Source organism: Mirounga angustirostris, unplaced genomic scaffold, assembly GCF_029215605.1.
Source record: "Mirounga angustirostris isolate CCGP_5_RB_7025 unplaced genomic scaffold, mMirAng1.0.hap1 SCAF_1, whole genome shotgun sequence".
Lineage (NCBI taxonomy): Eukaryota > Metazoa > Chordata > Mammalia > Carnivora > Phocidae > Mirounga > Mirounga angustirostris.
Genome location: NW_026991709.1, coordinates 125,262,578 through 125,281,895, shown reverse-complemented (window position 1 = coordinate 125,281,895; position 19,318 = coordinate 125,262,578). Strand labels below are relative to the sequence as shown.

Here is a 19,318-nt window from a genome sequence, read left to right as displayed (position 1 = left end):
ATGTGCCCAGACACATAAACAAATACACATGCATGCACATGTGCTGGACGCATGGGATGGTTTCTTGGTCCCTCTTGGTCTGTGCCAAGGAAATACTAGAATGACTTACCAGACTAGCTCCTACACAAGGCACAGATGCTTTGAGAGTCCCTGGCCAAAGGTGCTGGGGATGCGATGGCAGTCTCGTCAGGGCTTATTGTACCCAGGTGTGGGCTGCCCTCCCAGAGCTCTTCTGGGGGCAGGTGGAGGTGAACAGGAACGTCTTTGCCAAGGGCATTCTTTACGGGCACCGCCATTTTGTTGGGACACCACGTCTTAGCAAATCCAGCTGTGGGCTGATGTGGTTGAGGAAAGCGTTGTGGGAACAGGAGCTCTGTGGCGTGCATCCTCAGAGAGCAAACCGTCCACACAGCAAACCCTAAGCCAGGGCCTGATTAACAGGAAGACAGGCATTGATGCTGCGCGGGTGGTGGGAGGCAGGCTGGAGAGGGCTCGGGTGTTGGTGTGGCCACTGGGTGGGGATTGTTGCACCGGCCTCGTGTTGGGTAGGGATCCTGCGTGGAGAGCTCTCTATCTGCTGGGGCCCATCAAGTCGGGGATGCAAAGTTGCTGGAAAAAGTCCTTGAATAGTCCCAATTCTTCTACTTGTTGGATTCCCTTTCATGCGGGCAGGTAGGCTGGCTCAGGGACATGTTCTTTCGGATCCTACTGGGTTGCTCATCAACATTACTGCCGAGTCCCTACACTTGCCCAGAAAATACTTCACCCACAGCCATGGGTGCTAACTGTTTCCCTCAAGTGCCCACAACCTGTAGGGCTGCCTGCTGCCCAGTGGTCAGCCCGACTGCTAGCCCACATCCCGAATGGGAACCTGATTGTCCTGACTGGCCCACGGAGACAGATACTTTGTTTCTACTGTAACATCTGAGACTGAGAACGGTTTTCTCTTTTATGGATCAGAGTGACATGTTTTCTTGGGCACAGGGCAAGAGTGGTGATACCACAGCAAGGTCACGAGGCAGGGCCCCAGAATGCGCCACACACACGAACACCCTCTGCTCGTGTCCAGGCAGAGGGCAAGCATGGTGCCCAGGCTCTTGCACAGCTCTGGGACTCCTTGTGCTGGGTGGGGCTGGGGGGAAGGATAAAGCCGCCTTTGGACACCCAATCCTACTGTGGAGTAACCACAGCATGTGGTCAAACAAAACCAGCTAGGACAAAGCTACCCATGGGAGGCTGCCCATCTGTGAGACTCTCCCAGGCAGAAAAACATTATGTTCAAGAAACAGCAGTGACCCTGAGCTGCCACTCATCGGCATGGTCTGGCCAATGTTTTAAGGACTAAGGCACTGGGGAGCATGGGGTGGGGGAGTGGGGGCGTTCAGAGGCAAGAGTGCTCAGGGACGATATACACGGGTGACACGCCAACTCCTCTACCCTTTCCTTTCCCCCTTTCTGTCCCAGTGTAGTCTCTCACTTGGGCAAAGACACCGATTCTAATTATTATTATTTTTTTATTAAAATACTGTTATACCCAGTGGAATGCAGCAGCAGTCCTGGTACAGGGTGGCATAACAAAACAGCCATGTTTACATTTTAAATATTTACGATAACTTAAACATACAGACACACATCATGGTCTTTGGCAGAAAACGTTCACAGCACAAAAAATACTTTAAAAGAAATACCAAATATTAATCCAAAATATATTAAGTTGTTTTTTTTCTTTCACGATATTTTTTTGCCTTTTTTTCTTTTTTTCTTCTTGCTTTGTAAACAATGCACATGAACCAAATGTATTTTTCAGCTTTAAAGAAGGGTAGAGGGATTTAAAAAAATATGCAATTGTCCAGCAAATGCAAATGTTTAAAAAGGAAACTTGAGGAATCACGGGAATAAAAGAACACATACCGAACTTAAAAACAGTAAAGGAAAAAACAAAGATTCAAGGAGAACTAAAAACAGTCAAGACAAACTACTAAAACCCACCCATCGGTCCTGGGGCTGAGCTGGGGGACTCTCTAAGACCCGAAGTCGAAGCCACGGCTGCTGGCAGGTCTGATTCCAAAGCCCTGGCCCTGCTTCCGGGCACTGCTCGCCGGTAGCTTGAGGAGCCAGCCTCATGGGCGCCATTTTGTGACGGGGGCTCCATCCAGAGACGATTTGAGTCACATCTTGTAGCTCATTGACCAGTTTTTCACCAGCGTAGCTCCCTCTCCCAATCCCTCCAGGTGGGAACGAAGACTCTGATGAGAATAAGGCAACTTATCCAGTTTCCTTCAAGAGAATTGGTGCTGGGAAGCCCCCCCGTGGCAGATGTCTGTCTGTGGCGGCTCATTTCATCTGGCTCAGGGTTCATAACCAAACCGACAGAATGTCCCAGGGACAGGGGCTGTGGAGCCATGTCAAGAGGCTGGTGATAGGGGTCCCGTGGGCATTTCAAAACAAGGCTCAAGGTGGAGGAAAAGACAGCCAATGTCACGTGGATCAACCAGTATCAAAATCCGTGGGCCAAGAACTCGAGAAGGGCAGAGAGCTGGGAGGCTAGTCAGCAGTTACAGGAACCGTGGTGGCAGGGACAGGGGAACAGAGAGGGCACAAATCTGAAGCGGCATGCCTCAATCTTCTGTTCCGTAAGAAAGTGGGTTATGTACAAACTGCACAGCTTATCCCAGTCCACTTAAATGGCCCCTACCCACTTCAAGTGAGGGGGCGAGGCTGTGGCTTCTGCAGGACTAACACCCTCAATAGTCCCCTGAAGATGCAAGTCTCAGCAATCTCAAGGAGGCAGTGAGGAGCTGAGGAGCAGATGAGGTGGGCTGGGACCACACTTAGCCACAGGGGAACAGCACGGCCGACTCTGTACTGAACCAGCCCATCTGGGGTCCATGGGCAGCCATCTTGGGAAATCACTCTCCCAAACCAATATATGCCTTCCCTCCCTGCCTGAGTGCCAACTGGGGGTCCCGAGAAGGCTCAGCTCCCTTCTGGGTTTCCAGTTGCTACCCCAACAGTAAGCCTGGGGATCCTCATTCTGCATGGGCTCAGGAGGGATGTGGGGCTAAGAAGCAGGGTCTTCTGCATGCAGGCGTTCTCACGGCTCCCCCTCACCCCTGCAGCATCCTTAAGCCCCGGGCACCAGACGGTCAATGGGAGTGAATGCCTAGGTGGGGAAAGCGGGGCAGCAGCAGATGGAGGGGCTGCTGGAATGGCTGAGAGTAGCAGAGGGCAGAGGAGACAGGGTATGGTTCGGAGTCCCCGAGCACTACCTCCTTCAGATCAGTATCTCCACCATGTCCGAGAAGTCCTGGACTCTGGATGTAGCAACAGAGTCTGGAGAGAGACAAGAGCACGGGCAAATGCCAGTGAGCATTACAAGATTGCCCTTTTAAATCCTGGCACATTTTTAAGATAGGATCTCGCTTTACCAACAGGGCCTTCCTCAGCTGCCCAGGTTCCCTCCCCTGCCTCCCCCACCCCCCGCCGGCTTGGCCAACCGAGCACCAAGCTCTGCGCCCCCAGCTCTCCACCCAGATCGTCAACGTCCAGTGTGGAAGACACATTTATTTATAACTTTCAACTGGCTGGAGGCTCGGAGGGAGGGGGAGCCCTGAGGGACAGAGGGAGGCTGCAGCATTCTTCCCGAGCCTGTGGTTTTCTGGGACAGTGAGGCGCAGGCCCACCCCCGAGGGCTAATGTGAAAGGGAAGAAAACATTTAAAAGGCCATCTTCTCAAATATCTCTGTCTTGGACTCTTTTTAAACAAACTCTTCTAACTGGAGATTGCCATCAGGTCACTCGCCAAGCTGCATGATCTTAGATGCTTAGATTGGCAAGGAAATATGTAAGGCAGGCTATGAAGGAGGAGACGAAGCGCCTCCTGCGCAGGCGCTCTCTCTCTGAACTCGGGATCTGTGATCAGGCCTTTCGGCTCCTCCCATCCGTGCATCCAACCGGCCCTCACGTCCACACGCAGGTGGCCCGCGCAGCCTGCTCGCCAGCACTGTGCACGGCTCCCCGTGGAGTGCAGTGAGCCACGGGATCTGGGAACAAAGAGCCTGGTGCTCCAGCTCACACCCCAGCACACCCGCAGCCCTGCGCAGCACAGAAGTCCCGGGAAGGGGCACTTACCCAGTGAGGCCGTTCTCTGGCCCCCCCCGTACCCCAGGAGGCTGTCGGGATCCAGTCCCAGGCAAGCGGCCGCGCTGTCCGGGGGACCGTCGGTCTGGGTGCTCCCGTCTCTGCTCCCGTGTTTGGCATGAGCAGGGAGCGGAGCTGTGACCACTGGCTCCTCCTCGGGGGCCCGGTCTGCTGGAAAGGCAGGAGACCGACAGTGACTGCCTCACGAAGGCAGTGGTAGCCCCATGAAGGACAGCTCAAATTAACCATACCAACTGGGGGCACGAGGTGGTACGGGTTGCTCTTGATTTGCACGAACTTCGATTAAGATTCGGGACTCCTGTTTCCAAATAGGAATAACTATCAGGTTGGACTGGTTTCCAGACCTCTTAAGTGGCAGAACCCTTCTTAGCGCGTTGAATCTTAAAACCAGCGGGGACTCTGGAATTTCTGTGGCATCTGCTCAGACGGAGGAGCAGAGGAGCTTGCCTGCAAGGTGCATCTGCCCAGGAAGCTCTATTTTTGCTTAGATGGCAAGTGGCTGGGATCCAGGGTGCTGGAATTTACGGAGATGGGGACTAGAGCATGCCCCCTCACACCAGCAGGATAGCTGTGGGCTGGAGGGTCACCGCAGCCAGCGTGGAAGCTGGCTCCCTCGGGCAAGGGGTCAGGAAGCCCCAACTCCTCTGAGTCTCAGTTCTGGGAGCAAAGGCCTGACAGCAACCTAGCCCTCTACCTCTGCCTCCCACCCGCCTCCTCGCACCTGTAGCCAGCCGGGCAGGGGCATCCACTTGTCGCTCACTAGAGGAAAGACCTTGCCAGCCCTGGGTCCCTGCCGCGGCAGCCACGAAGACAGACGGCACAGACTTGGCGGGCCTCAGGGAGCCCTGCGTGGCCTTGCCCGGCTCTTTCCTGGAGCGCTGCTGAAGGACTTTGATCACTGCATCCTTCTCCAGGATCTGGGCATGGAGCACCTTCAACCTGAGGGGCGACAGACCACGCTCACATGGTCAGACCCGCAAATCCAGTGGCCTTTACCCTCCCCACCTCATGAAAGCTGGAGGGAGCCTTCAGAAATGTCATCAGAGTTCTGAAATCCGAAGCCCTGAAAACTACCAGTGCGCGAGCACTGGGCCCTTCTTACGGCAGCAAAGGCAGGTCAAGGGGTGGGTTGGATTCATCGGATGACAGCAACGGCACGACCCTTGCCCGGTGGGGCAATACCCCAGAGCTGCTGACCATCCAATGGGCTCAGCTGATGTGCTTGTGCTTTTGAGTTGGACATAGGTCGAACAGAAATCTTGTGGGGCCTCTGAGGTTGTTTTTGGAAAGAAAATACTAGCTATCCGAAGCCAGGGACCGAGTCCACCTTCCTTCTGGACTCGGCTGGAAAGTCTTACTCTCCGACTGACTGGGGGTGGGGGTGGGGGAGCAGGCAGAGGCCAGAGCCTTGGATGGCATCTGACGCCTCCACAGCCAAGGTCTCCTGGGCAGACCAAGGAGTCGGTTGGTATCTCTGGGAAAGAACACGTGCGTGATGCCTGGTGTGCCAGACATGCGGGATCGGCCCAGAAGGTGAGGGCCTGCTGAGCCTCGTGGCCAGAGGGGCGTTTATCAGGGATTAAGGGCATGGCAGGGATTGGGCAGTGCACCCCCGCCCCCACCCCAGGGGGGGCAATGCCAATACCCAACCTGCTTTCCATCTCCTGATGCCTGTGGCCGCCAGTGAGCAGGCCCTCGTTGAAGCTGCTGCTGGGCGAAGGCTGGGGGGAGTGGCGGATGAGGGTGGTGTCGCGCTGGGCCGCGGCTGTGGCGGCTGCGTCCATGGCAAACTGCCTCATGGCACGCTCCTCCAAATACTTCTGCTCCCACTTGGTCATATCCGCCTCCAGCGCCAGGATTTGCTCCTCCTTCTCCCGCAGTTGCTCTGACAGCCGCAGGGCGCTGAGCTCTGGGGATCCACTGCCACCAGTGGGGGGGCCTGCCTGTCTCTGTGGAGAAGGGAGCACTGTGATCAAGGGCAGAGGCTGGGGTGCGGTAGCCACGGGTCCTCACCCCTGCACGAGGGCTCTCACTTATGCACAGGGGCGTCCTTCGCCCTTCCCGGCAGACCTGCCCCTGTGTCCCGCAGCTACCGAAGATGAAGCAGGTGCCGTGGTTCCCCACACCCCCGTGGACAAGGGCGCAGGAAAGATCAGGCCTGCCTCTGCATAGGGGACCCAAGAAAGTATCCTCCACTTTGGGAAAGGGGTGCTCTTAATAATTACACTGTGACAACTGGTGTAGACTAGGACCCACCTGGGCAGTCCAGGGCCTGTGGTCACTCTACCTCGGTGGGAAGGGTACAGTGGGGAGTGGCGACAGAACTCTATCTGGCGTGTAAACACCAGAGTTACCATAACACAGCCCAAAGAGAGGATGAGGACTCAGGATCTGGGTTACCATCTGCCCTCACCATGTTGGGGAGACACCTAAGAGCTGGCTAGTCTTCCGCATCAAGGCTCCTGGGCCACTCTCTTGAGAGACCAAGGATGCTCAGCCCTGCTGCTGCTGAGGACCGAAGCCCAGGTCTTGAGTCCCCACGGCTGGCACCCGGCCAAGAGGCGAAGCCTCTTCTAAGGCTGGTGGCTGGGGGGAGCTGGGGGCAAGGCTGGAACACGGATCAGCCCGGCTTTCCAAGGGCGCCTCCAACTGGATCTCAGCAGGGACCCCCCAGGACTTTGGAACCAGCCTCCTCAGATGCCGCCCTCCCCCTGCCAGCTCGCTGCCGCCGTTCTCCTACGCGCCCTCCCCCGCCAGCTCGCTGCCGCCGTTCTCCTGCGCGCCCTCCCCCGCCAGCTTGCCGCGTCTCCGAGCTCACCTGCTGTGCACGCAGGGCCTTGAGTTCCTGCTCTAGGCGGGTCCGCAGACGGAGCTCCAGCAGCTCCCGCTTCTCACAGGCCGCCTGCAGCTGCCCCAGGGCCTGCTGCAGCCGCTCCACCTTCTCCACGTAGGCCTGCTTCTTGCGCAGCTCCCCCTCGGCTCGAGCGGCCCGGCCCTGCGCATTGCTCAGAGCCTGCTCCAGCAGTTCGGCGCGCCTCCGCTGGTCCTCGATGGCGCCGCGCAGCAGGGCCGTCTCCCGCTCCAGCTTCTCCTGCTCCTGCTGTTGCTCGTAGCCTGGGGGGGGGGGCGGGGGGCGGGGGGCCTCGGTCAGGGACAGCAACCCCGCGGCAGTCCCACCGAGCGCCTGGCGCATACCAGGCTCTGCACTGAGGGCCGGACCAGCCTGCCTGCATCGTATCCTCTCCACAACCCTAGGAGGTAGGCACTGTCATCACCACCGCCAGGACATGCGGGAGGGGCCGGTTACGTCACAAATAAATGGCAGCACTGGCCCCGGGCCCTTGCAGTAGTAACCGGGCCACACTGCGTCTCTGCTGGGACATGAGCAGCCCCAAACACTGTCTACTTGTGCCAGGTGTCACCATTTCCAAAACACATTCACAATGTTCCTTGAGCCTCATGATGACACTAGAGTCTGGCCTGATAGGAACTGTGATAGGAACCCATGACGGATGAGAAGGCGCAGGTGGACTGTGACAGGACCATCGTTCCAGTGAGAGAATGAAGGAACAGGGAAGAGAAGAAGCTCCACTGGCTGCACCACGAGCCAGGCACGTACACATCTCATTCCCCTGAAGCCCCTCGAGGTAGGGTATGTGACCCCCAACATAGTGGGGAAGAAACACAGGTGACTGGTGCTGCTAAAGTGGGGACCCAAGGCAGCCTGGCCTCCAAAGGACCAGGATGCTTCTGGCTGTGGTGGGAGGCCCTCACACCCAGAGGCCTCTCAAAGTGGGCTCCAGGACTCATTCTGTGGGGGTCCCCAGAATAGTGCTACATTTCCTTCCTTGGTCTGGGGGACCACTGAGATGTAGGCAACAGGGCTCATAAAGAAATGCAAACTTTGCAGCATAATGAAAATGACTACAGTCCAAAGATTTGTGTCTAAGATCCTAGCTATCCCAACTTTTAAATCATCTTTTTTGCTTGCCGGGAGAACTCTGCTCAGGGGCCCACGTCACATTGTGGGGCCAAGCAAGACCCAAGCCAGACCATGCAGTCCTCCAGCTGATGCCCTAGGTGTAAATCCACCTCCCATTCACCTGCCCTTTGGGAATCGAGCCTGGCCCCCCCCCAGAGGGTGTCGGGGTGGGGGGAGGGCCCCGCCTCACTGGAGGGCAGAAGGGGGTGGGCTCTAGGGCCTGCCTGATGAACTCAAAGGCACGGTCTCTGAAGCAGCACTCTCACAGTACAGTGGAATTTTCTACTGTAATAAAATTGTTCTGTACTGTGCCAACCTGTGCCCAAGGGCCATGAGCCCCTCGTGCCTACTGAGCACTTGCAATATGGCTAGTGTGAGGAAAGAACCGAATTTTTCCTTTTATTTAAATTAATTTTAATCTTTGGGCCACATGCAGCTGAGTACCTATCACATGGGACAGGTTCTGGAATAGAAGAGTGAAGGCTTGGGACCTGGGTAGGCAAAGGGAGGATTCATTTACTCAGGGCCCTGGGGCAGGAGAAGGAGGACACAGGCAACCCAGGTCAGCTCCGGCTCAATCTGGATTTTTTTCAAGGCCGGGCCCAGGCTGGCTTTACTCTTTGGTGTGGAGGAAAAAGATGAGGAAGCTCAATAATATTGAAATTGAGGCATCCTAAGGGGGCTGAATTAGCGTCTAAGGAGTGTGGTGGAGGGGTGGGCAGAGAGTAGATTGCGGATTTGGGCCTAGAAGCAACGACCCCTTCCTGTATGTGCTCTAAGAGCCCACGGCTTACAGAATTTAACGGGCAGCAGCCTCGAATCCCAGTCTTACCATGACTGCCCCATCTTCTAGTCCCAGAACCTGAGGCTCTGGCAAGAAGGAAATGCCCAACGGGAAACTGCTGAGAGAGCTAGGCTCAGGACTCAAGTCCATATCCCCAGGGAGTGGAGGGCAGGGCCAGACCAGAGCAGCCAAAGCCGGGGGTCTGTACCAAAAGCAGGCATTGGGGACAATGATCACACTTTCCTACTACTGTTGACTGACCCCAGAAAAAGTGAGGTCAACCCTAGACTTTTTCCCTGGGAGCTTTGTGTCTTCTCCATGGGTACTAAGGAACAAGGAAGAGCTGCTTGGCTCTCCTCAGCCCTTGGCGAGGGGTGGGGGGACCCAGCCTTATGTCTCCCACAGCTTCCTGCTGCCTTGCACCTCTAAGGCCCTGGCAGGGGCTGGCAGGCCTCAGCCTCGGCCATCCCCAGCTACTGGCATGAAACCACGGGCTTGTCTTGTCTGCTGGGAGAGCTCCTGGGCCGGGGTGGGAGACGGGGAGGGGGCCAAGGGCAGGCAGGAAGGTTGAGCTGCGCAGGAAGAAGGGGGATACGCCTTCCACCTTGGAGAAAGCCACCGCTCGGCCCACCAGCCCTGTCCCTTTGTCCCAGTCGCTCTGGGCCGCGCGGGAGGAAGCGGGGGGGGGGGGGTGCGGGCCGGAGCGGAACAGCCCCACGGCCCAGGAATGCCAGGCATCCAGGTCACCCGCGGCTTCCAGATTAATGGCTCCAGTTAGAAGCCAAGAACAGCCTGGCGCTTCTCGCTCCCCGGGGAACGGAAACGCCTCCAGGCCGGCCTCCCCCCTTCACCCCTCCTCTGCCGGCTCCCAGAGACCTGCCTAGTGACTTCCTTTTTGCGGCAGCATCGCACCCCCAAAGCCTACCCTCTCCTACAGGACACCCCCATTCTGCCTCCTGCCAGGAACCCATCCCCCCAGACTTCCAAGGGCTACACTAAGGGCTGCCCCCTCCCTGTCCTTCCCCACCACCATCACCTCTCTCCAGGGACCCAAAGTCATTGCCACCTTGCTCCGCTCTTTATGGCCTAGCCTACGTCCTGCTCAACCCCCACCCCCCCCCAATCCCTTCAGTGTCGCGTCCCCCCATTCGCTGTTCTGGACAGCTCTGTCCGGGGCTCTGGGCTCTGAGCCCTCCTTGAGGAAGGAGGAGGTGCTACTAGCCAGAGCTCAGTCCTCAAGCTGCTCCTCGACTTCTGGACACCCCATACTACCCAGGCCCCTCATACATACTAGGCTTCCTCAAAGCCACCCTCACCAGGACACCAGCCACCCCCATCCCATATCTCTGCAAAGGCCCAAACACCACTATAGCATAGTAGGAACTTACTGCCTCTCTGTCTAGAAGAGCTTCTTCCTGCTGCTGAGCTCAGGGCTTCCTTTAGTCCCACTCCATGCACCTCCACCTGTGCCATCCCACTGCACCAGCCCCCAGCCATCCCCACAGAGCCTCTCTCTCAGGCCAGTGGGGACTTCCCAGTCACTAGTCTCCAAGGCCAGGGACACCTCTGTTCCCTTGAATCTGTAGTTAGAAGACCCTGCTTCTTTCTCAAGCTCAACCCCTCTCACTTGACCTCTCTGCCCTGGTACCTTCCAGGGCCTGCACCTACCCTCTGCCCAATTCCTGACAGGGGCTTAGCATGGTGCTGCTAATGAACAAATGACTGATTGAATAGACTAGTCAATAGGGAATTCATCCACTGTCTTCCAGAAGCTTTCCACCCTCCCCGTTAGAGGAGCTTCCTAAACCCCTTCTTCAGACTGTACCTGCTGGTTAAGCTCCAGGAACCCACTTGCGGTTGTCTGCGGGGACCCCCACTTGGCCAGCTTGTTATGTCCCAATTGCATCATGCTCCCCAGCTTCTCACATTCCAACTGGGCCCCCCTAACCTTCCCGCTGCCTGGAATGCCCTGGGGAACCCAGCATTCCTTCTCTCTGCTCCCACTCGCCTCCAGGGCTATCCGGCCTCCCCCACTGCCCAGTGCACCTTGAGTTCTGAAGGGTACTCTACAGACATGGCACCACAGCCCAGCAAGTCACTGCGCCACAGTGGTCCCTCTGGTAGCCACTCATCTCTCCAGTAAATACAGAACCAGATCTTCTTCTCTGGAAGCCACCCCTCCCAGCCAGGACACTTCAGGGCTGGGTGCAGAGTAGGCACTCCATAATCCTGTGCTCGAAGCACTGCTCTGACAGCAGAGAGGGCCGATCCTCCTGTGTCCCCTGTCACTGCCACGGTCTCACCACCCACTTATCTGTCCAGGCGTCTGAGTGGGAGCCCTACTCACTCTGAGCAAGCAGCTTGGCCACCATGTCCTGACTTCCTGCCTGGGCCTCCTGGGTCTTGGTTGCCAGACGGCGGTTGGCAGATTCCAATCTCTCTGTTTCAAATGAAGGAAAAATGTTTTAAGGAAAGATGTTCGAGTATCAGGTGAAGCTGCCTGCGCGGGTGTCCCCTGGGGTCTTGTCTATGGGGCTGCACCCTCCAAACCAGGGAGGGGTTGATAGGGAAGCCCTGGGTGCGCTCAGGGCCTGACAAGGAAGGAGACTCTGGGCCACACGGGTGAGGGTTCCACAAGAGGCTCCAAGGCGTAGGACAGACACAAGCATCCCCCTGTCCAGGTGGCTCCCAGGGAGTTTCACACTGGCCCCCTTTGAGCCACTTCACACTTCTTTTTGCAGAGGGCAGAGGTTCTGCATTCCTCCCTAGACCAGAGGAATCAAGGCCTCCACAGATGCTCGCCACCCCCTCCCTCTGGGTGCCCTCTCTCACCTCTAAGATCCCTGTTGAAGTCCTGCAGCCTCCTCATTTCACTGTCCATTTTGTTCCGCATGGTCTTCTCCAGGGCCTCCCGCTTGGAAGAGGCTCTCGTCAGGCTCTCGTGGGCCTCAGAGAGCCTCTGGATTTCACTTTCCAGCTGCAAGAGGCAGACAGGAGAGCTGAAGGAAGGGGAGAGAGCCCAGAGTGTGCGTGGCGTCAGCGGCCCATCCACAGGCCCGGGCAGCTCTGCTCTCTCCAGCAGAAAGGGTGCGAGAGGAGAGGGTCAAAGGCAACAGCAAAACAATCCAGGGGGCTAGAGTGGGACGGTCAGAAGCCTGTGGCCTCCAGAGATGAATCAGACACTAGAACCAGCAAGCAAGGGTCCCCTCAGTTGTGCCAAGGTCCCAATGCTGAGTGACCCAGGGCTGAGTCTCTGGAAGTGGCTGCCTCAGAGGGACTCAACACAGCCTTTCTGCGCCCGACATCCAGAAAGAAGCATTTTGCTTTTGTCCAGGTTCTACTGAGAATCTGAGCCCTGTCGGCCAGGATTGGGCACAAAAAGACGCCAGGATTGGGCACAAAAAGACTCCAGCCGTGTTCTGGGGGGTTGAGCTAACTGGGACATCACGGGACAGCCACAGGAGGCCCGAGGCCACCTGTCAAAGCTGAACGCACACTGCTGGTAAACCTTCACGAAAGAACGGGGCACCAGCCCCCAGCCTGAGCTGCCTCTGGCTGGAGCATTTCCTCCTCTGGCCATCACCGTCCACTGCAGAGGGCCAGTCTGGCCCCAGCTGCCCCTCCCACTTGGCGGCTGGCAGGTTCCGCACGTGCTCCGAGCTGGCCTGGGATTCCAATAAGTAGCCCGTTTTTTCCAAGAGGAGGGGCTTTCGCTTGGGCCAGGGCTGGCCTAGAACAGACTGGCTGTTGTGTGGGGGACACAAAGGGCTCTCTGTGGGAGGTGTCCGCAGGAGGGGGTGTGTGCAGGGAGCTGGTGAATGGGCTCTTTCTAATCACCACCGGCTAGCAACTGCTCACACCCCAGGCCTGCTCTGCTGGCCTTGAGGCTGCTCCCCAGCTGTCCCGAGTCAGCGAGGTAGGGCATGGGAAGGACGAGGGGGTGGGCAGCAGCTCCTCCCCCACCCCGCCCCTCTGGGGCCCCAGCAGGGCCTACCTTCTCCATGCGGCCGGCCTTCTCTGCTGAGCTCTCCAGCTCCCTCTGTAGCCTCTCGTTGTCCCTCTGCAGCCTGGCATTCTCCCTCAGCACAGTCTCCACCTGGGCCAGGTGGGCACCGCCCGAGGAGGCGGCGGCGGCGGCCGGGGTGCTCGCTGGCCCCTCCCCCTCAGGTGCACTGAGGGAGCCGAGGGGGCCGTGGCTGAGGGCCGCTGGGTGTGGCGGCAGGGGCTGCTCCTGGGGCGCCTGTAAGTACTGGTACTGCTGTTGCTGCTGGAGGAACACAGGAGGCACCTGGGCCTGCAGGATCCTGGCGAACAGGACAGACGGCGTTCAGAGGCTGCCCAGACCCCCATGGCTCCCAGCCCTCCTGGCACACTGGGGAGCCTCCACACAACACCAGGCGGTGACCAGTGGCGTCTACCCAAGACCCTCGAGGGCCAAGGGAGCGGGGCTAGCGGGGGTTAACATCAGGATGCTTGTTTCACACCTCGCAGCACTGTGGCCAAGGCCCTGGGGATCAGCCTGAGTAGTCCTGGACCTTATGAGCCACCAGCACTTAAACAAGGCATCTCAAGCAATGCGCACTTGACCTTTCTAATCCACAGAAGGTTCTTTTTGGGTCTGGAGGCCACATCGATCATGACTGAGCGCACAGCCACCCAGGCCCCTGGGCCACTTGGTGGCTGTTTAAAGCACCTGCCACTGCAGCACACCCACGTTTTCCTCCCTCCTATTTCGGGTCCCCTCACCCGTCGCAGAAACATATTTTGAATACTGTGGCTAAGGGCAGAGTGGTGAGATAGATGGCGGGGGCGGGGGGGGGGGGGGGGAAGAGCCTGAGCTCCCAAGTCTGACAAAATTGGCCCTCAAATCCCCGGGGCGCTGGCATGCCTCTGCCACATCATGAGGGTCAGCATTTCCCGCCGCAAGGGGCTGGCCGGGCCGACACAAAGCCCGGCAGGAGGCTGGGCCCACAGCACGTGCTCCCGCCATGGCGGCCCATCCTCTACCTCTCCCAGTGGGACTGCAGCATAGTGTCTGTTTAAAGAGCAAATGTGACCCACACACTGGATTTTCTTGGGCACAGGGGCCCCCGCTGAACCACCGCAACAGCCCGAGTTTAGGGACAATGTTCCACTGGCCTCTAGCAATGCTGTCATGTCACCCTCAGAGCCCCATTAAGGGAAGGAGCAAAGAGCAAGAGGCATGGGGGTGGAGGTTGGTCACAGAGCCTTTCTGGGGCCGTGGGGCTCCCAAGTGTAGAAGAACAGACTGCCTCCGTTTCACCAGGAATTTTCCAAGTGCCAGATGCTCCACGAGAACTGAATTCCACTCGTGGGTCCATCACCTCCCTTCCCGCTATAGCCTCCTTTCTCCTGCTCCCCTGAGGACCCTAGGCTAAAAGAAAAGTCCCTCCCCCAGGTTCCCAATGAACAATCCTTTTGTGATCTCTCTTTCTCTCACCGCCTAAGGTGGAGCTTCCAGGGAGAGCTGAGCAGAGGGTCCCCATTGGAATGTGCAAACTCCCCTGCGCTGCTAAATGTGGCATTCTCGGGGTTGCTTCACCAACTTTCTCCCCCTGCACTGGGCCAGGCAGACACAACTGGCATTCTTTGGGGATGACTTAGCTCTGAGAAAGAATAGAGCTTTCCTTTCCCTTCACACTTGCTCTCCATTCCCCTGTTCTGCCCCTCCCTACCCTCCCTTTTTTGTTCTCCTGTGGTCTACTTCCTTTCCACGATATTATCTCTTCCTGACAGGGTCCAATAAGGCTCCTCCAAAAGAAGAAACCCGCGCCTCAGCTTCCGAAACTCTCCCTGACCAAGCTCTGAGAAAGGAGCTAAGGTGGGGGAGGGGAGCACGAGAAGTGGAGGTTGGAGAAAACCCACAAGGCTCCATCCTCTGGTTCCTCCATACCAACAGCATGGCGTCACTCGTTTCTCGAGAGCAAGGAAAGGCATCTATGCTGGGAAAAGGCCAAACGGTGGGAAAGCGGGTGACTAAATGAAGACTCAGCAAGCATGAAGAGAACCAGACTTCGACCTTGAGCCTTCCAGAGGAAAGGAGGCTGCAAATCCTCAGGACCCTCTGGTGGGGTTTCCGGGACCAGCACGCGGGGAGATGGGGTGTGTGAACCGAGCAGTGTGTATCCCCTTCTCAGAAGGGGCCAGGCCAAGGGAGAAGCCTGGGGCAGAGCTGCATTTCTAGGAACCAGTATTCCTGCAAACCATCCGGGCTTTCTGCCTCCTCCTGGTCTCCTGCTTCCATTCTTGCCCCTGAGAATCCCTTCTCTCTACCTGCAGCCCAAAGGACCTTTTTAAAGAGGTAAGCCAAATTGTATCCTCTCAAGGCTTCCCTTCACACTCAGAATCAAGCTCTACATTCCCCAGCAGCCTTTTCCGAGCTCCCCAGAAAGGGGCTCGCCTGGACCCCAAGTCCTCTTCCCTAAGGGCTCCAGCCACCTGGAGCATAGGAAAGGAAAGGCAAAGTAGCAAGAGGGCAGCTCCCGCCCTGGTGTAGGACAGGGAGTGGTCTCTAAGGAGGCCATCTGGTCCTTCCTGCCTCCAGTTGGCAGTGCCTCCCACTAACCACAGAAAGCCGACTGTCCACTTGGTCTTAACAATCTCCAGAGGAGGAGGTCCCACCTTCTCCCCACTTAGCTTGGAAACAGTTTGGCAATGATTCCCAACCTTCATCTTTAGCAAGTTCTTTCAAAAACCTAACCTTTAACCCTCTGCTGTAACTGGTACCCCCCGGGAACCCTAGTTACTTGACTGCTACAGCTAATCACACAATGGCATCCATCTCCAAATGAAAGCAAAAGACACCACTAAGTTCTCCTGTGACCTGGGCTAAGTCCTACTCTCCTCCAGGCATCAGCCCCTCCTCCTTGGGAAGGAGAGGGGTAGCCAACGGCCTTCCTCCGGTGCTTGCCAGCCATGGCACAAGGTGTTGTCTGGAGGCTCTCCACCCCGGGGGGCGGAAAGTGCTGGAAGAGAGTCAAGAGCTTTCGAAAGACCAGGCTGGGCAGTTACCTGACTTCGGCATGCTGGAAGTGTGGGCTCCCGCGGGTGCGGTATCGTGGGTCGGTGACAGCGGTGGCGGCCTCATGAGCTAGCATAACGTGTGGGTACTGAGGCGGAGGTCCACGGGGCTCTGGGCCCTCGGTGTGGGGGCCCCTGGATGCGGGGCCCTGCTGATTGCGGGCCAGCTGCGGGAAGCTGTGGGAGGAGCTCATGTGGCTGGGGGCTCGGGCACCGTTCCTCTCCAGGGACAGCTGCAGGAGCCGTTCACTCAGGGAGCGCACATGCCCATGGCGCAGCTCCCGCAAGGCCTCATCCTGACTCCGATGGCCTCCTGGGGCCCCTCGGGGATCCCGGTCCCCCACATGTGGCCGGGGCCCCACCTGCTGGGCCGCATAGTACTGTGAGTGGGCCTTCGCCTCTTCATAGGTGGGCAGCTCCTCACCCTTGCTGGGCTGTGGGCACAGCCGGTAGAGGGTGTTCTCTGCCAGGTGGGTCTCACCGCCCTGGTGCTCCTGGCCCTGGGGTTCCTGCCTTGTGGCTTGTTGCAGCACCTGAGTGTCCTCGGGTGCCAAGATCTCCGCGGAGGCTTGGGGGCTCCCTGTGCCCCCGGCCCCGGCCCCACCCCGCAGGGCCTGCTGTTGGATGGCCAGCAGGGTGCGCGTCTCAGTCAGGTTGCCATAGCGCAGCTGCTCCTGAATGAGGCGGTGCAGGACTGTCCCGGAGGAGTCTTCCAGCGTCCTCATGCTTCCTTGGCTGGCACACACCCGCCTGGACAACGGCCGGTGGCACCTGGCCCCACGGCACCTGGGAAGAGAGAAAGAAGAGCAATGAGGGGGAGCACGCGGGAAAGAGGGCAGGGGGTACTTTCCATTACGGCACGGTCCCAAGCATAGTGGCAGAGAGTGGAGGATCACACAAGGCTCAGTTGCCAGTGCTGCCACCTACTGATTAAGGCAAGTTACCTACCCTTCGAGACTCAGTTTCCCCATCAGAAAAATGTAAAGAATGATGCTTGCCTCATGGAGTTGAAAATGAAGCCAGGCAATGGCTGCCGAGCTCCTGGTACACTGTAAATCCTGGGCGGAGGCTGTCATTACAGTCATATTCGCGGGGACTTACTAGGCCTACAGACAGACACCAGTCACCTCGAAGGTAATCAACCACCCAGGGACCACAGCCTCCTGCAGTCAGCTTCCCACTGAAAAGGCTGACGAGATACTCCAGGGCAGGGGTAGCTCAGCTATGACCACTGAGCAGGCCAGTCCAGGGGTAGACAGGGCCCCAGCTTATTGGCAGGTGATAAAGAATGAGTCCAGCCTAGTAGAAGCCCTGGGCAAACAGCCCCCAACCCCCCCTAGAATGCAGCATGCCTGAGCCCTAGCCTTGACAGTTAACTCACCACCGTCCACCCCCTTTGCCATGCTGAACCCTCCCAGTCATGGGATGACCTTGGCAGTGACTCTGCAAGGTGAAAAAATGCATCTGGTTTGGTGAATAAGGGATGAGAGAAGAGAGGCTACCACAGGACCGTGGTTTTGTGAAATGAAGCACAAAGAGATCACCCATCGAGGTTTATGGGTCAGTCACACAGTCTGTGTGCTGACAGCAATTGCATGGATGCTCCAGGAAAAACAAAGTATGGCACCATGTCTTTGATTTGATGACTGTCCCTCCTACACACACACACACACACACACACCTGCTACTTGGAAAAGACCCCCCTGGTCCTCTGCCACATGGGAGTAGGCACTCAGCATCTTGACATCAGTAACACCCATCTGAGCCAACTGGAGGAGTAAGGGAGCAAGAAAGAGGCTCTTGGTTGCAGGGACCTGAGGCTGGGGGCTGGAAGCCTAAAGTGCAGGGAGTATCTCCTGAGGAAGGTATTCCCTTCTGAGCTTGGGCTCTCAGTGGCTCAGGTCCTGGAAGGCTGCCCCCCCTCACCCGGCTTCCTTCCTGGCTGCCCAGAAAGGAGGAGAGGGGGATGAGTCTGGAAGGCATCTCTGTCCCCATCCTTCTTGGCACCCAATCATGCCGCCCCCTCTCCCTACACACGGTAGGTGTGGAGATGCCAAGACTCCAGAGTTACCGGAGGCAAAACAAACTGGAATCAATTCGCCCTAGAGTTTCAGCCGCGGGGCATTTCCTAAAGTAATCAGTCTGGGCTGACTCCCGCTGAGAACGACGGGGCGGGGGTGGGGAGGTGAGGGAATGCAGAGTTTTCTGGACAGATTCCTGGTCTCCTCCCCGCAGCAATGTGCCTGGGAGCGGGGAGCACGTCCGGGGCCTCTCAGCCGAGTCTGCCCCCGTCAGACCCCTCAGATGCACACTCTTTCGGCGGAGCCGTTACTAAAATCCGGGACCACGACCCCAGCCGTGCACCTTTGCTGCACCAGCGCACCCGGCTCCCTGCAACCATCCCCCCCTCCCCGCTTCCTAAGTAAGCACGCAACTCTGGCTCTCGCTGGGGCTCACGCTCGCCTAAGGAACCCAGACGAGGGGCTCTAAGTCAGATTGCATCCCAGCCCGGGATCCCGCTCTACCCGGACTCCAAGCCGACCACGAACCCCCGGAGGCCGCCGGTGCGCCCAGAGCGAGCAGCCGAGGGTAGCCGGTAGCCCACGGAGTTCTTTAAGCGTCGCGGGTCCGCCTCCCTCCCGGCCTCCCGAGCCCTCTTTGTTTTCCAAATGCTCCAACGCTGACGTCACCGGGCTGGACGGCCGGCCGCATTCTTTCTAAGTGAGAGCCATTCCGTGGCTCCAGAGAGGATTTTCCAAGGAAGACAAAGAGGAGTTCTTGGACTAGTTGGGGGCAAAGACACCTGTAACCCCCACCTAACCAGTTCAACCCCAGGGCCCTGCAACTTGAACGCGAAGCGGCGCCTCCTGCCCTGTTCCGCGCCCCTCTCCCCAGCCCACGACCCAAAACATAGGACCCCGCTCTCCGCAAAGGCTGCCCCCTCCCCCCGCCCCAGGGGACCGGCGCGCCAGCGAGAGCCCCCGCCCCAGGCGCACCGCCCGGCGCCCGCAGCGAGGAACGGACTGGGCCGCCTTTGCGGCTTCCTCGAAAGGGCGCACTTCACGCTGAGGACGCTTGGTGCGTCGGGCTCCCGCTCCCGGAAAAGGGTGGGCTGCGCGGGGGCCCTGGCTCGGGCCGGACGCCTCTCTCCGCGCCCGCGCGCTCCCCGAAGCGCCCAAGCCGCCTTCCTTACCGCTGCGGCCCGCGGGGGCTCGGCGTAGTCAGACCCGACGACCCGGCCCGACCCGGCCCGGCGCAGCTCGGCGGCGGAGGTGTGCACTCGGCGGTGGCGCCGACGCTCTGGCCGCTCGGGCCCCAGCGCGCAGCCCCAGGGTCGGCCCGCGCCGGAG

At 58.3% G+C, this 19,318-nt stretch overlaps 1 protein-coding gene across 7 annotated transcripts; it reads right to left on the bottom strand.

Annotated features, from left to right (window-relative positions):
• Positions 1-1,494: 1,494 nt before the first annotated feature.
• On the bottom strand, positions 1,495-19,316 carry AMOTL2 (angiomotin like 2). 7 transcript variants are annotated; one of them, XM_045903750.3, is made up of 10 exons: positions 19,162-19,316; positions 15,960-16,754; positions 12,922-13,231; positions 11,760-11,904; positions 11,275-11,367; positions 6,980-7,275; positions 5,812-6,110; positions 4,883-5,100; positions 4,132-4,311; positions 1,495-3,333 (listed from the first exon to the last, which is right to left on the bottom strand). In XM_045903750.3, exons 2-10 carry the CDS (start codon positions 16,691-16,693, stop codon positions 3,275-3,277), a joined length of 2,334 nt encoding a protein of 777 aa, XP_045759706.1. In that variant the 5' UTR covers positions 16,694-16,754; positions 19,162-19,316; the 3' UTR covers positions 1,495-3,274. The 7 variants fall into 7 exon arrangements, with proteins under 7 accessions (XP_045759706.1, XP_064443559.1, XP_045759708.1 ...); XM_064587489.1 differs by lacking the exon at positions 19,162-19,316 and adding an exon at positions 17,650-18,210; XM_045903752.3 differs by lacking the exon at positions 19,162-19,316 and having other exon boundaries at positions 4,132-4,308.
• Between the last annotated feature and the right edge of the window lie 2 nt (positions 19,317-19,318).

Excerpts from the sequence above, each read along its gene's own strand:
- AMOTL2 (XM_045903750.3), bottom strand. The coding sequence starts at position 16,693 with ATGAGGACGCTGGAAGACTCCTCCGGGACAGTCCTGCACCGCCTCATT. Across the intron at positions 11,368-11,759 it reads CTTCAACAGGGATCTTAGAG|AGAGATTGGAATCTGCCAAC; the intron begins GTGAGAGAGGGC and ends CATTTGAAACAG. Across the intron at positions 5,101-5,811 it reads CATCAGGAGATGGAAAGCAG|GTTGAAGGTGCTCCATGCCC; the intron begins GTTGGGTATTGG and ends GTCGCCCCTCAG.